This window comes from Carettochelys insculpta, chromosome 3, assembly GCF_033958435.1.
Source record: "Carettochelys insculpta isolate YL-2023 chromosome 3, ASM3395843v1, whole genome shotgun sequence".
Taxonomy (NCBI): domain Eukaryota; kingdom Metazoa; phylum Chordata; order Testudines; family Carettochelyidae; genus Carettochelys; species Carettochelys insculpta.
Window position 1 is genome coordinate 149,019,006 of NC_134139.1, and position 15,754 is coordinate 149,034,759.

General features: G+C 49.4%; 1 protein-coding gene across 6 annotated transcripts in view; it reads right to left on the minus strand.

Annotated features, from left to right (window-relative positions):
* PHIP (PHIP subunit of CUL4-Ring ligase complex) overlaps positions 1 to 15,754 on the minus strand; it is a 320,457-nt gene that overhangs the window by 64,628 nt on the left and 240,075 nt on the right. For all 6 annotated transcript variants that reach the window (XM_074990995.1, XM_074990994.1, XM_074990993.1 and 3 more), the window contains exons 26-27: positions 15,490 to 15,614; positions 15,178 to 15,260 (exon numbers count right to left, since the gene is read on the minus strand). In XM_074990995.1, the coding sequence (XP_074847096.1) occupies positions 15,178 to 15,260; positions 15,490 to 15,614 (208 nt within the window). The remainder of the gene's footprint in view (positions 1 to 15,177; positions 15,261 to 15,489; positions 15,615 to 15,754) is intronic.

Here is a 15,754-nt window from a genome sequence, read left to right on the forward strand (position 1 = left end):
GATCGATCTGGGGAACCCCCCATGTACGAAAAATGCGCTGTAGCAGATCGGAGTGGATCTGCCATTCGTGCGTGAGTGCGAAACGCCTGCTCAGCTGATCTGCTTTCACGTTGTGAGCACCTGGCAAGTACGAGGCTTTCAATGTTATGTTATTGGCGATGCACCAGTTCCACAATCGGACTGCTTCTGCACATAGACCATGGGATCGTGCTCCTCCTTGTCGATTGATGTAAAACATAGTGGAGGTATTGTTGGTATTGATCCCGACTACTTTGCCATGCAGGTAATCTCGAAAATGTTTGCAGGCGTTGAACACTGCTCTGAGCCCCACTATGGTTATGTGCAGTGTCTGTTCCGCAGGGGACCATAGCCCTTGCGTTACCTTGTTGCCGATGTGCACTCCCCATCCTATGTGGGAGGCATTGGTAGTAAGAAAAATAGAAATTTGTGGTTGGTGAAAAAGGCACCCCCACTAGCAGATTCTTGGGATTTTCCCACCATGCTAGAGATCTGTGCACCTCTGTCGTGGGCGACACTCCCCTGTGGACAGTATGAGATGCCGGTTTGTAAACACTCGCCAGCCAATGCTGCAGGCTTTGCGTGTGTAACCTGGCATTCTGTACCACAAACATCGCTGCCGCCATGTGGCCCAACAGCTGTAAGCACGTTAAGACTGGCACCGTGGGGCTGTATGTGATAGCTTGCACCAGTGAACCGATGGCACGGAAGCGGGCGTCGGTTAGGTACACCCTTGCTGTGATAGAGTTTGTGTGTGCCCCTATGAACTCTATATGTTGTGTGGGTTCGGACTTTGACTTTGCGAGGTTGATGACTAGGCCCAGCGAAGAAAAACGTGTCCGCTGTGACGCATATCACGCGTGAGACCTCTGCCTTTGAGGCCCCTTTTAGCAGGCAGTCGCCCAGATATGGGAAAAATAAACACCCCCTGTCTGTGCAGGTAGCCTGACACCACTGCCAGGGTTTTGGTAAAGACTCTGGGGGCCGAGGAGAGGCCGAACGGAAGAACCCTGTGCTGGAAGCGCTCCTGGCTGACCGTGAAGCGGAGGAAGTGCCTGTGTGCTGGGTGGATTGTTATATGAAAGTAAGCATCTTGTAAGTTGAGTGCTGCAACCCAGTCTCCATCATCCAGTGCCGTGAGTATCAAGGCAACTGTGATCATCCGAAAACATTGCTTGCGCAAGTAATGGTTGAGGCCCCGAAGATCTTAGACGGGACTCCAGTCTCCTGTTTTCTTCTCTGGTACGAAGTAGCGTGAATAAAAACCTACCCCTAGAATTATTCCAGCACTCTTTCCGCTCCTATGAACCTAAGATGATTCACCTTCTGCTTGAGCCTCGCCTTGTGGCAGCGTCCCTGAGGTGAGGCCTGGCGGGAGGCTTCGTTGGTGGAAGCGACTGGAAGGGGATCGCGTAACCCATGGCTATGATCTCCAGCACCCATTTGTCTGTGGTGATCTTTTGCCATTGGGAGTGGAACGATCTGAGGCGATGATGGAACATGAGATAAGAGTGGCATTGAGCGAGGGTATTGATAGTGTAGCCCCCGACACACCCATCAAACTTGTTGCCTTTTGGCCTGATCCGAGGGCGTACGGCTTTGTTGAGAACGTCACCTAGGAGTTCTGCACTGCTGCTGCTGTTGATAGCACCCTTGGCCGTAGCCCCGTTGATATTGAGCACACTGTGGTTGTAAGCGTAGCGTCTTTGCTGAGGATAAAATTTTTCCCTCCTGTATGGGGGAGTATAAATGTCCAAGGCTCTAAGTGTAGCTCTCAAGTCCTTACTGGAGTGAGGGACCGAGTCGGTTGAGTCTGCAAAAAGCTTTTGTATATCAAAGGGAAGGTCCATGATCTTCGCCTGTAGGTCCCTCGGGATACCCGACGTCTGGGGCCAGGATTCTCTACGCATGACCACTGCTGTAGCCATTGAACGTGCTGCCGTGTCCGCCACGTCCAGGGCAATCTGGACTCCCGTCTGCGATGCTGCGTAGCCCTCTTGAACAAACGCCTGTAACACCGGCTTTTTGTCTTCCGGAAGTGAATCCATGAGGGGAGTAAGCCTGGAGTAATTATCAAAATTATGGTTTGCTAGGTGTGCCCATAATTTGCCATACTCAACAGCAGGGTAGAAGAGGAAAGAGAAGTTACTCACCTGTGTAGTAACGATGGTTCTTCGAGATGTGGCCCCGTGGGTGCTCCACAGTAGGTGTCGGGTTCGCCCCGGCGCCGCAGCTCGGAAATTCTTCAGCAGTCTCTGTCGGGTCGCGCATGCGCCGATGCGTGTCAGCTCTTCGTGCGCTTACAGTCACGTGCGCGATCCGGTCCCCGCCAGTTCCTGATCAACCGCTCCGGACGCCCCTGAAAAAACACACAAACAGAGCTCCGAAGTGGGGAGGAATGGGTGGGTAGTGGAGCACCCACGGGGACACGTCTCGAAGAACCATCGTTACTACACAGGTGAGTAACTTCTCTTTCTTCTTCGAATGGTCCCTGTGGGTGCTCCACAGTAGGTGACTACCCAGCAGAAACCGCCCCCCCGCCCCGAAAAAGGAGGTGGGTACCCGATTTATGCGCAGCTTGCCTGTGAAAGGACTGCTGTCGACACGCGTGTATCCTCATCAAGCATCCTGTGCATGGCGTAGTGCTTGGCGAAGGTGTCATAGGAAGACCATGTCACCGCTCTGCAGATATCTCTCAGCGCGATCCCGTTGAAGAAGGCCGTTGACGCCGCTATCGCCCTAGTAGAGTGGGCCCTTGGCGGAACTGGCAGAGGAGTATTGCGAAGCTCGTAACACAGTCTTATGCAAGACACAATGTGATTTGAAATCCTCTGTGAAGATAGCGCTTCTCCTTTTGACCTGGATGCAATAGACACCAGGAGTCTGTCCGTTTTCCGAAAAGGTTTAGTTCTATCGATGTAGAAAGCCAGTGCCCTTCTTACGTCAAGTAAGTGCAGCCGTGCCTCTTCATTTCAGTTGTGAGGCTTAGGATAGAACGAGGGCAACCCTATTGGTTCGTTAATATAAAAATCTGAAGAGACCTTCGGAATGAAGGCTGGGTGTAATCGTAAGACCACCGCTTCTTTTGAGAAGATCGTGCAGGGTGGTGTGGACATTATGGCCGCGAGCTCGCTCACTCTGCGAGCTGACGTGATTGCCAGGAGGAAAGTCGTTTTAATGGTGAGTAGTCTAAGGGGGACCGTAGCCAATGGTTCAAAGGGCGGTCCGAGAGGGTGTGTAAAACTAGGTCTAAACTCCATGACGGCGGTATTGGTTTCCGAGGGGGGTACAGATTCACCAACCCCTTTAGGAAACGTGAGACAACAGGATGGGCAAATGTGGTTGATCCATCCTCTTCATGCCGAAACGCTGATATAGCCGCCACATGCACCTTTATAGAGGATAGCGAAAGTCCCTTTTGTTTGAGTTGCAGCAAATAGTCCAGAATCGTAGGTATGGTGGCATCCTGGGATATTAGTTGCCTGGAGGAGCACCATTTGGAAAAAACGCAACCATTTGTGCTGATAAGTCTTTCTGATAGAAGTTCTCTGACTACATTCAAGGACTTGTTGTACTCCCTCTGAGCATGTAGTCTCTAAGGCGCTTAGCCATGGATTAACCATGCTTGTAGCTGAAGTCTCTTCGGATGCGGGTGCAGTATTGACCCCCGAGCCTGAGTGAGAATGTCCTGTACTGTTGGTAGGGGAAATGGCCGATGCTGAGCCATGTGTAGGAGCAATGGGAACCACTGCTGCCGGTCCCAGGTTGGGACTATGAGTATCATGCGTGCTCTCTCCCTTCTGGCCTTCTCCAAGACCTTGTGTATAAGTGTTGTGGGAGGGAACGCATAAAGTAGAGGGCCCTTCCATGGGATCATGAAGGCGTCCCCCAAGGCCCCTGTCCCATGCCCGCTCTGGAGCAGTATTGGGGACATTTCTTGTTGTCTCGGGTGGCGAACAAGTCAATTTGGGGAAAACCCCATCTACGGAACACTTGGTGAAGTAGGTCTGAACGGATCTGCCACTCATGAGTGGGCGCAAAGTGTCTGCTGAGCTGGTCCACCTTGATGTTGTGGACACCCGGCAGGTATGAAGCCTTTATGGTTACATTGTTGGCAATGCACCAGTTCCACAGTCGGACCGCCTCCGCACAAAGCGTACGAGACCTGGCTCCCCCCTGCCGGTTTATATAAAACATGGTGGTGGTGTTGTCGGTATTCACGCCGACTATTTTTCCGCGCAGATAATTGTGAAAATGCCTGCATGCATTGAACACTGCCCTGAGCTCTAATATGTTTATGTGCAGTGTCTTCTCTGCGGGGGACCATAACCCTTGAGTGGTTTTGCTGTCCATGTGAGCCCCCCATCCCATATGGGAGGCATCTGTTATAATGAACACAGTAATTTGTGGTTGGCGGAAGGGCACCCCTGTTAGAAGATTCTTGGGGTTTTCCCACCATGTTAGTGACCTTCGTGTCTTTGTTTTAAGTGACACCCTCTTGTGAACTGTGTGGATTGAGGGTTTGTATATGGTTGCCAACCAATGCTGCAATCCTCGTATGTGCAGCCTGGTGTTTTGCACCACAAACGTGGTGGTTGCCATATGCCCCAACAGTTGTAAGCACGTCAGAACTGGAACAGTGGGGTTGTACGTTAGTAGTTGTACGAGAGACTCGATGGCATGCAAACGAGCCTCGGGTAAATACACCCTTGACGTGACTGAGTCTATCCAAGCCCCTATAAACTCTATATTTTGCGTGGGGTCGGTCTTTGACTGAGAAGTTGATGATGAGGCCCAATGAGGTATATGTGTTTGTGGTGATGTGTATCATCCAGAATACCTCTGCCCGGGAAGTTCCCTTTAGTAGGCAATCGTCCAGGTACGGGAAAATGAAAACGCCCTGTCTGTGTAGGTATATTGACACCACCGCTAAGGTCTTGGTGAAGACTCCGGGCGCTGAAGAGAGGCCGAATGGAAGGACTCTGTACTGAAAATGATCTGTGCCCACAATGAACCGGAGGAAGCGCCTGTGGGCTGGATGAATTGCGATATGAAAATATGCATCCTGTAAGTCGAGGGCTGCAAACCAATTGCCGTCGTCTAGTGCCGTGATTATTGAAGCCATTGTAGTCATCTTGAAGCGCTGTTTGCGTAGATACTGGTTCAGTGTTCGTAGATCCAAAATGGGTCTCCACCCTCCTGTCTTCTTTTCCGTCAGGAAGTGCCTGGAGTAGAAACCTTTGCCTTGAAATTGCTCCGGTACTCTCTCCACCGCCCCTATGAATATGAGATGGTCCACCTCCCACCTTAATTCCGGTAAGTGAGAGGGGTCTCTGAGAAGGGGTGCGGTGGGAGGATTTGGTGGAGGTAACGACTGGAAGAGGATCGTGTATCCCATGATTACAATCTCCAATACCCACTTGTCCAAAGTGATGCTTTTCCATTGTGGGTTAAATGGCTTGAGTCGGTGATGAAACATGTACTGAGATTGGCACTGAGATACGGTCTTGGCTTCGTGGCCCTCGACAGACCCGTCAAACCTGCTGTCTTGCACTTTGCCCTGAGGAGGTGTTGCCCTGCTGAGGTCGGCGCCTAGGGCCCTTATAATATGTTTGTTGATGACGTCCCTAATCATACCCCCGTTGAAAGCGGGTACGTTGATGTTGGTAACCATAACGGCGTTGCTGAGGATAAAACTTCTTCCTTCTGAACGGTGGGGTATATATTCCCAAAGTCCGCAATGTCGCTCTGGAGTCTTTGCTCGAATGTAGGACTGAGTCGGTTGATTCAGCAAACAATTTTATTTTGTTGAAGGGGAGGTCTGCAATTTTGACTTGTAAGTCTTTTGGAATGCCGGATGTGTGAAGCCATGACTCCCTCCGCATTACCACCACAGTGGCTACGGCGCGGGCTGCTGTGTCCGCCACATCCAATGCAATCTGGACACCCGCTGGAGAAGCTGCATAGCCCTCTTGTACAATTGCCTTAAGAATTGGACATTTATCCTCCGGAAGGAAGTCCATGAGGACAGTAAGCTTGGAGTAGTTGTTGAAATTGTGGTTCGACAAATGAGCGGCATAGTTGGCCATGCGGAGCAACAGAGTAGAGGAGGAGTAGGCTTTTCTACCCAGGAGATCCAGCTTCTTTATGTCCTTGTCCAGTCCCCCAGATTTGTACTGGGACAATTTGGACCTGTGTTGGGACGATTCGACCACTAGCGAGTTTGGCTGTGGATGACTAAAGAGAAAATCCCATACCTTTCACAGGGACGAAGGACTTTTTGTCCGCTCTTTTGTTGGTAGGAGGAGCAGATGCTGGAGTTTGCCATATATTAGTGGCTGCCTCCATGATTGCATCGTCCAGAGGAATAGCTATTTTAGAAGAGGATGGGTGCCTGAGATTTTTAAGGAGTCTGTGGTGTTTCTCCTGCACCTCCGCCACTTGAACATCCTGGGATTGAGCTACTCTTTTGAACAGCTCCTGAACTGTTTCAGGTCATCTGGGGGAGAAACGTCTCCAGGGACCACCGCCTCGTCTGGCAAGGATGAGGAGGCATCACTATGGTATCTCTCCTCCAATTCCTCTGCATCCTGGCTGTATTGGTGTGATTGTCTTTGTGAAATTTCGAGGTGGGGTTCAATGTCTTTAGACCCAGACTCTGATTGGGGAACTTGTGGTGTTCCCCCAGGTGGAAGCTGAACACTGTGGCGTTGAGGGGGAGGCGACGGAGATCCACAGTGAGATGTCGACCCCCTATGCTGACGCCCTGCATAATGATGGTGGTCGTAGCAACAGGGACAGGGGCCCAGTGATGGGGACCTGGACCATGACACAAAGATGTAAGGGTGGTGCATGGAATGTCGAGACCGTCGAGATGATACCGACGTATGGAGAGAGCCTCTGTGGGAATACTCATAGGGGTCTCTGCTAGATGATGGAGAGAAGTGTGCAGCCCCTTGAGATGGACTCCGAAGAAAAGGGGATGGACGTCTGTGGCAGGCTGAAGGTGTTGCTGCCCGTCGAATCTCCGGAGGTGATCGTGGCGACAGAGGCAGCACAATTACCTCAGGAGAAGGGCTGTGGTGCCTGGTCTTTGTTTTAGCCTTTACCCTCTCGGGTGGTCTTATCGGTGAGCTTGGTACCGTGGCAGGCGTCATGCTGATTTCCACTGCTCCTGGTGCCGACGTTCCCGGTGCCGTCGTCTCCGGTGCCTCTGGGGGAGCCTCGATCGGTGCCGCAGTAGCCGGTGCCGGACTGTCTAGTGCCTGCATGGCTCCTGGTGCCGTCTCCCCAGTAGCTGTAGGGCCTTGAGCGGTTTACCAGCGGAAGAAGCCAGCGTGCGCGGGCCCTTTGTTACACTCGTCCTGCTCCCAGAAGTAAGGGGCAGGGATCAAGTAGGCGAAGCTCTTCTTTTCTTCTGCACAGAGGAGGTCAAAGAGGCAGCCTTCCTCTTGTGCGATCCTGAAGAGCCCTCCGCATGTGTTGTCTCTGATCAGGCAGGTTGAAGTGCTTTGTCAAATAGCAGCATCTTCAACCTCATTTCCCTATCTTTCCTAGCTCTATTAGTCAACTTGGAACAATGGGAGCACTTCTGGGAAACGTGCGTCTCCCCGAGGCACCGTATGCATCTGCTATGGCCATCCGAAGCAGGCGTGGCCTCCCGGAAAGATTCACACTTCTTAAAGCCGGGGGATGACATTGTTAAAGCTCAACTCTGAGTCCTTAGGTGCTAAGAGCACACTTAACAGCCTATTAGGTGATGGTAATAACTGTTGGCCTTTGGAGGCTTGACAAACAAAAGTAGCGGGCCCGTCCGGCGGCGGCCGCTGCAGTCTTTAAGATAGTCTCTAACTTTTAAATGAACTGTTAACAAGGTAACTAAACTATAATAACTATAGAACAGCTAACTATGAACTATTAAAACTATTAACACGAGAAAAACTACGATTTATCTGTCTCGGACGTTGGAGCCAGAGAGGAGTCCATCTGCAGCCGTTGGCGGCTGAGAACGAACTGGCGGGGACCGGATTGCGCACGTGACCGTAAGCGCGCGAAGAGCCAATGTGCATCGGCACATGCGCGACCCGATGGAGACTGCTGAAGAATTTCCGAGCTGCGGCACCGGGGCGAGCCTGACACCTACTGTGGAGCACCCACGGGGACCACTCGAAGAAGAATATACCTTCCTGCCAAACAGCTCTAGCTTCTTAGCATCTTTGTCCGATCCCCCCGATTTGTACTGAGAAGCCTTTGACCTCTGCTGGGACGACTTGATCACCAAAGAATTTGGTTGTGGGTGACTGAAGAGGAACTCTATGCCCTTTGCCAGGACGAAGTACTTCTTATCCACTCTCTTGTTCGTAGGCGGAACAGAGGCCGGAGTCTGCCATATAGTAGTGGCTGAATCCAGAATGGCTTCGTCCAGCAGAAGAGCAATTTTGGATGAAGCCGGGGGTCTCAAATTTTCCAGGAGTTTGTGATGTTTCTCCTGCACCTCTGCCGTTTGAATGTCTTGCGTGAAGCCACCCTTTTAAGCAGCTCCTGAAACTGTTTAAGGTCATCCGGGGGAGAGACATCCCCGGGGGCCATGGCCTCATCTGGGGAGGATGAGGAGGAACCACTAGGGTAAACCTCCCTCGAACTCTCGGGCTCCTGTGGTCGATGATACACTTGCTCGCTGGAGGATTGTGAAGGAAAGTCTCGGGGTTCTAAAATTAACTCCCCTTGAGACAACTGTGTTTCTGTCCCCGATCGGGAGTGCCCACAGGGGTACTGAGCAGCCAGGGGGGACCTGCCCCTGGGTGTAGGCCTGTGGTGTCTCTGTCCAGCATGATAAGGACGACTATGGTGGTGACACTGGTTGCAGGAACGGAGAAGGAGGTTCCGGATGGGCCGGTGGAGACACAGGCCTTCGGTGCGGCGTGTGTATCACAGGGTGAGGGCTTGGTGCTAACAGCAGCGCAGCCCTGTCCGGAGATGGACTGCGGTGCTGGGCTTTTGATTTTGCCTTTGCCCCTCCCGTGCCAGGGATCTCGGCCCCGCTGTCAGCGCCGCGCTCGGCACCGTCAGCTGTGGTGCCGCGCGGGTATCCTCCTCCGGTGCCTGCAGGCTCCGTGCCTGGTGCCCCTGCACCGTTGGTGCTGCGGGGGCCGGTGACACCTGTGGCGGTGCCACTGGGTCCGGCGCTTGCCTCGCTGACGCTCTAGGTGCCGCGAGTGCCGGCTGTTGTATAACCAGAGGCTCAGCCTCTGCCACGCGTGCTGCCGCTTGCCTGAGTATGCGGCTGGGGGCTGTGTGCTCCGCTTGTCCTGCTTGCTGCAAACGCCGGCAAGGATTGAGCCAAGGAGAGTTTCCTCCATTTCTGCACTGAGGGGGTCAGAGAAAACTGCCCTCCTCTTATGCAACCCAGAGGGCCCTTCTGGGTGAGGCTTCTCCGGCAAGTCCGGCTGGAGAGCCTTATCAACAAGAGCATTTTACGCCTCATTGCTCTGTCTTTCCTGGCCCTGGCTGTGAGCTTAGAACAGTGAGAACACTTCTGGGTAGCCTGTGATTCCCCCAGGCATCGGATGCTTTGGCTATGCCCCACGGAGGCCGGCATAGCTTCATGGCATGACTCACGCTTTTTAAAACCTGAAGAAGCCATTGCGGTGAGTCCTTTACTGTTAATAGGGTACTTAGCACTTAATCCGTGCCTTTCCACCCCAACTAGTGATCACCGGCCTGTGGGGCAGCGGGTGGCCTAAACGGCCTTCACGTCCGCTCTTCTCTTCTCCACTCCTCTTTTTTTTTTTGCTGATATTCTCTTTGTCTTTGCTTTCTCTCTTTCTTTTTTTTTTTTGTTTAATAACCAAAAACAACAAATGACACGTAGAAAAAACCCACTATTTAATCTGACTCTGGCCTTAGCCTGAGTGGATTTCGTCTGCAGCCGATGGCGGCTGAGAAGGAACTGGCGGGGACCGGATCGCGCATGCGGCTGGGGGCGCGTAGCAGGGCGGCGCGCGCCGGCGCATGCACGATCCAGGAGAAACTGCTGGAAGATTTCCGATCTGCGGCGCTGGGCGAGCCCGACACCTATTGTGGAGCACCCATGGGGACCACTCGAAGAAGAAGTGGGTCTGTCCCACGAAAGCTCACCTAATAAACTATTTTGCTAGTCTTTAAAGTGCTACTTGACTGCTTGTTGTTTTTTTACTTTAGGAAAGTTCCTATGTTTCCTCCTCCCAAGAACAAACTCCCTCAAAGCCCATACATGGTTGAAATTTATACACCAACCTCTCTCTCTTCTGAGGGTTTGTGTACATTTTCAGTTGAGGGGAGACTAGCAATCAGTCTACCAGGTGGAATGTGCAGGTTCTCAATGAAATATGGATTGTAGCACAGTTTTCACAAATTGAAATCAGAGTACAATGCTGATTCTAAAAAGGCATGCTTGATGAAAGTTTACACTGAACTTCAAGTGACAGCTATACAAATTTTCATTAGGGATTCCTGCCTAAAACATGCCACAAAAGCTTCACTGGACCTGGTGGAATCGGTCTTAGGCCAGTGAGTGCTAACATCTTGACTAGATTGTAGCAATGCTCAAACAATATATGCCCTGTATGTATGGAAATAGGGCCATGAAACAAAGGAAAGAACTTTTTAACGGTAATGTCTCTGTCCCACACAGAAATTCACATAGTTGTAGCGTGTTGACCTGATGGCTACATGGAAATAGGTGTGTAAGTCAATATCCAGAGGTGAAGACCATGAAATTGATTTGTAATAATTTCTGGCTAATGTACCCTGAATGTTTATTATGTTGTTCACTACACACCTTCACCTGCTTGTTACGGCATGTACGCAGGAAAGGGATGGACACTAATGTTCATATTTTCCAGCAAACACCTGATGCAGACATGATGCAAAGCCAACTATGTTGAAGTCAATCTCTGATGTCCAGCTGAGTTGTGCAAACTGGCTTAACCATGCTCAAGAGACAAAGGACTTCAGACACATTTAAAGACAGACACTCCCTGAAGGAGAGAAACCTGGCTGAGTTAAGGTGAAGCCATTTTCCAGAGTTTCTGGACTACAGTAGGCCAGACTACCACTACAGTGATGCATCTCGTCTTGTTACTGTGTTAAAAATCTGCTCTCTCATGTTATGTTTTGTTCCTGCTCACAAGATTAAGCTAGGCTTTGTTTAGAAAAGGCTGCCCGGTAACAAGTATTAATCGCTGGCCATAATTCCCAAAAAAGTGTTACCTTTTTCCATAACCAGTGTTTTTCAAGACGTGGTGTTCATGTCCATTCCATCTTAAATGCATATGCATGCAATATGCACCAGAGCTGGAAGTTTTTCCAGCATTAGTACTGTAGGGGACCAGCTGGAGTGCCACATGACATGGCATGTTTCCCCCATCCACAGCTTCTTCTTGCTCGAAATTCTGACAGTGGGGGAAAGGAGGGTGGGCCATGGAATGGACAAGAGCAACCGATACCTAAGAACACCAGTTATGGAAAAGAGTAGTTTTATTTTCCTGTTTCTACTGCTTGCTTATGTTTGTTCCATCTCAGGTGACCCTAAACATTGCCAATGGAAAGGAATAGGAATTCATGAAGGTGTAGCTTGCAACACAATTCTGCCAAAGGCAGCGTCGTTTCTCACCTGCTCAGTCATGGCATAATGCTCCATGAACCTGTGGACAGAGGACCCTGTGCTCTACTTGAATGGACTCTGATGATTAACAGCAGCAGAACTCCAATGAGCTCATACCAAGCTTTATGCAAGAGGTCATGTACTTGGAAATCCTCTGCAAGGAAACCAGGAGGCCCTCCATCTTACCATTTGTAGTGATAAACACCTGAATTGCTTACAAAAAGGCTTGGTACACTCTAGGTAAAAAGCCAAAGCCCCTCTGACATCGAGCATGTGAAATCATCTCTCTTCACTGGTTTTGCGTGGTTTTAGACAGAACATCAGGAGGAAGATGTCCTGTTCGTACAGAAGATAGACACCAACTTTGGCAGCAAGGATGGCTGGGCTGCAGCTGGACCTTATCCTTACAGAAAACCCAGTATAGAGGCTGAGAAGGTCTAAGGCTCTAAGACGTGTCTCAATGACATCAGCACCACCAGGAAAGCAACCTTCCATGACGGGTGAAAAAGAAAGGAGGAGTCCAGTGGCTTAAAAGGCGGGCTAGTGAGCCTAGAAAGAGAACAAAGCTAAGATCCCACTGTGGGATGGAGTTCCACACCTATCAAGACCTTCTCAATAATCTGACCATTGTGTCATGAAAAAAACACCATCTGGCCCTTGACTGGCAAGTGAAAAAAGAGACATGGCCATAAAATGCACTCCACTGGAAGCATGCCCCAGGCACTGGTTCTGGAGATGCAGCGCAAAGTCTAAGATGGGCAACTGTACTTAGAAGAAAGTGAGGGAGAAATGCCACACCCAGATGCCCAGCAGAAAAACCCTGGAGAGAGGAGACTGGGAACAGGAGCTGACCACAATCCTGCAACAGTAGGTCTGGTCAGTTGGGCAGGAGCCAGAGAGGGGCTGCTGTCAGATTGAAGAATGTTTCGAACAAATGCTGGTGCGGTCACACTGGGGTTATCATGATCATCTGTGCCCTGTCTCTCTTGATCTTTACCAGACCCTGCTTATGACAGGGAGCAGAGGGAATGTGACAGGAGGTGCATCTGATGAAGTGGGTCTTTTCTAACAAAAGCTTATGGTCCAATGTAGCTGTTAGTTTATAAGGTGCCAGACGACTTCTAACTGTTTTCACTTGTGGTGCTGGTGAGGTGATCCACTAACATATTCATGATGCTAAGGAGGTGACAATCTTTCAGGTGGATCTCGTGGCTGATTCCCATGAGCTGGAGTGCCTCCTCCTGGCCTGCTGATATAGAGCATTGAGGCTATTACTCATCAGGACTCTGACCACTCTGCCCAACAGGTGTCACAGAAAGACCCTACATGCCAAGTGTACTGCTCTGAATTTTCTGACATTTATATGTAACGTCATCTCCTCTGGGAACCACAAACCCTGGATCTGGAGAACTATGAAATTCGCACCCCAGCCAAGCAAATGGATATCTGCCCAACTAAGGGGGGCTGTTGAACAGAACAGAACTTGCGAAAGGTCCACCATTGCAGTGAGGTAAGTATCACCGAGGCAGTCATGATAATCTTAGTCTTGGAGGCTGTGAAAAAACTGGGAACCTTGCTCTATGCCAGAGCTATTGCCAAAACAATGACTACCCAGAGACCATATTCTCCTGCTGTGGTGGATCTGCATAGAGCAATGCCAGTCATCATGTCTAGAGGAAGACTGATTTGAATGAGATGTGTGTTTTACTTGCGATACTGGTGACCCTAGGTGCATCTGCAAGAGAAGTCTATCTATCTACACATTGTGTTATATATCAGATACTTAGGCACGGAATGGGACTGGGAAGTGTTATGGGCCAGTTGCTGGTGGGAATCTCCCCAAAGTCTTGGAGACGGTGGAGTATTGGTGGATCTGATCCTCTGACTCATCCCAGGACCTGCAGTGAATTCCCACCAGTGTTCCTGCTACGTAGTACATGCCTTGATAGGTCTCCACCAGCTTACCGGTGAGGTAGTCCTCAAATCCTACTGCTGATGCCAAGGGTCTGATGACCAGAGCGCACTGCCACATCTGCCTCCTAGCTCCAAGATGTGAGAGCTCTGGACGGGTGAGCAGTGATGGGATGGCCCTTGCAACGTGGAGCGGTGCAGCTGAGGTGAAGACAAATGTAAGGTCCCAAAGTGGATTTAGCTGCGTACCACTGGGACTAGCGTGGGCAGCAGTGGGAGAGTTAGAATTTCCTGAGCAGCCTGTAGAGATTCAGATGTTGATGGCATCTGGAGCTGACAGGCCTGCATCCGTGTCAGGGCTCTCATGTAAGGTACACAGTGGGCTGCATCACTTGACGATACATGAAATCTGACTTCCTGGAGGAGAGGATGAGTCGCCCAGTGTGGGTCTTGGCTTGACCCCAGCTCTGTCCTCCCTTTGTGGGGACTAAGAGACTGTCCTTGGGGCTTCTTTGGGCTCTTGGCTGGTGCCACAGAAGAGGATCAGTGCCAGCATGTTGATGGTGTCAGCGTGGCACTCCACACTGATGCCACTGGGCTTGGTGCTGAGCTGGATGCCTGTTCCAGGGCTGGAGGGAGTGCTGACTCTATCAGGAGCACTTTAAATTGAATATCATGCTCCTTCTTAGTCCCACATTTGAAGTACTTGCAGGTGTGACAGTTGTTTATGTACTCTAATAGTGGTCTCTCATGCTTGGGCAATGAGGACTGCTGCTCGGCATTAGCCTGGGGACTAGGTCATGCCCTGTTCACCACCTAAATTCCGCACTAATGAAACTGTACACTACTGCTAAGATTAAGTAACTCAAATACTGACTACGTGCATTAAACTACAGGTTCTTCTAATTCATAAGAATGAAGACTAAACATCTAGCAAGAGCAACAGACATTGTGGGTACTGTCTTTGGTAGAAAGAAGGAACAGAGTGGGGAGAGCTGATGGCACCCCTTTTGCCTCACCGTGCATGTTATGGCACCGGTGCATGTGGTGAGCACATATGCTTAATATAGAATGGATATGAGCAAGCATTTGAAAACATCAGAAGAGACTAAAACCTGAGCAACTTAGGCCACGCAGGATATTTTGCTACATACTTTTAACAAGTCTAATTTTCTTAAAATGCGTATTTAAATTCAAACATGTAGCAAAAATTCTCTCTGAGGGTTAACATTTCAATTAGGAGGAAAGAGCTTTAGATTAGTTCTTAGTCCTATAAAGGGCCTTTGACCAAGTAAAGGAAAACAAGATACAATATTCCTGATATTTATAAGATAAAAGGAAAACATGCTATCTTCTTTTGCTGCTCACCTTTAAATTTTTTTTCTCACATGTAACCATTCAATGTCAAAGTTTAATTCTGCAGCAGCTATAGTGTTGTTGTGTGAAGCATTAAGCATTGCATCTCTGTAAAGATCAATAAAACCTGCTGTCTGATTCCAACATAATACTTTATATTCACCCACTTTGCCACTTTCCTAATGATATAAGGCAACATGAATGAAATCAGGTACATTTACTAAACATTCAGAAAATGTACTACCTACCTATATTCCATCGTCTATGTTTTGCATCATCAAACTGCTGCCTCAGGACAAGAAAATCTATAACATCTGGCATATCGTGGTACCTAGTTGTAATCAAAATGGAGCAAAAATAAGGGTGAAAAACCATGAAGAGAATATGGAAAGCATTGTTAGATATCAAAATGCAATTAATGCACCTGAATTCAATTAAAACAAGTCAAAGAAAATATATGTTTGAAAATAAAACTTATCTTTAAGATTGAACAAGTTTATAAGGTTTTAAATATTATAAAAACAGATCCCCTATTGGAACAGAAACAATGCTTCCCTTACTTCATGGTGAATGATCCTCCAGTCAGTTTACCAGTATCTGGATCAAGAAAAGCAAGTTTAAGACAGCAGAGAGTAGGCAATCCCACTTCATATTTAATCCCAACTATTTTCATCAGCTCTTGTTCCTGAATTTAAACAAAATAAAACCTTATTTAAAGGTGTTGAACATAAGAGTACTGAAACAAATATTAAATGAAAAAGTGAATATACTGCTGCTGAACAAGAGATTTCAGTGGTGAACCATGTAAACACAAATCAGTATGTC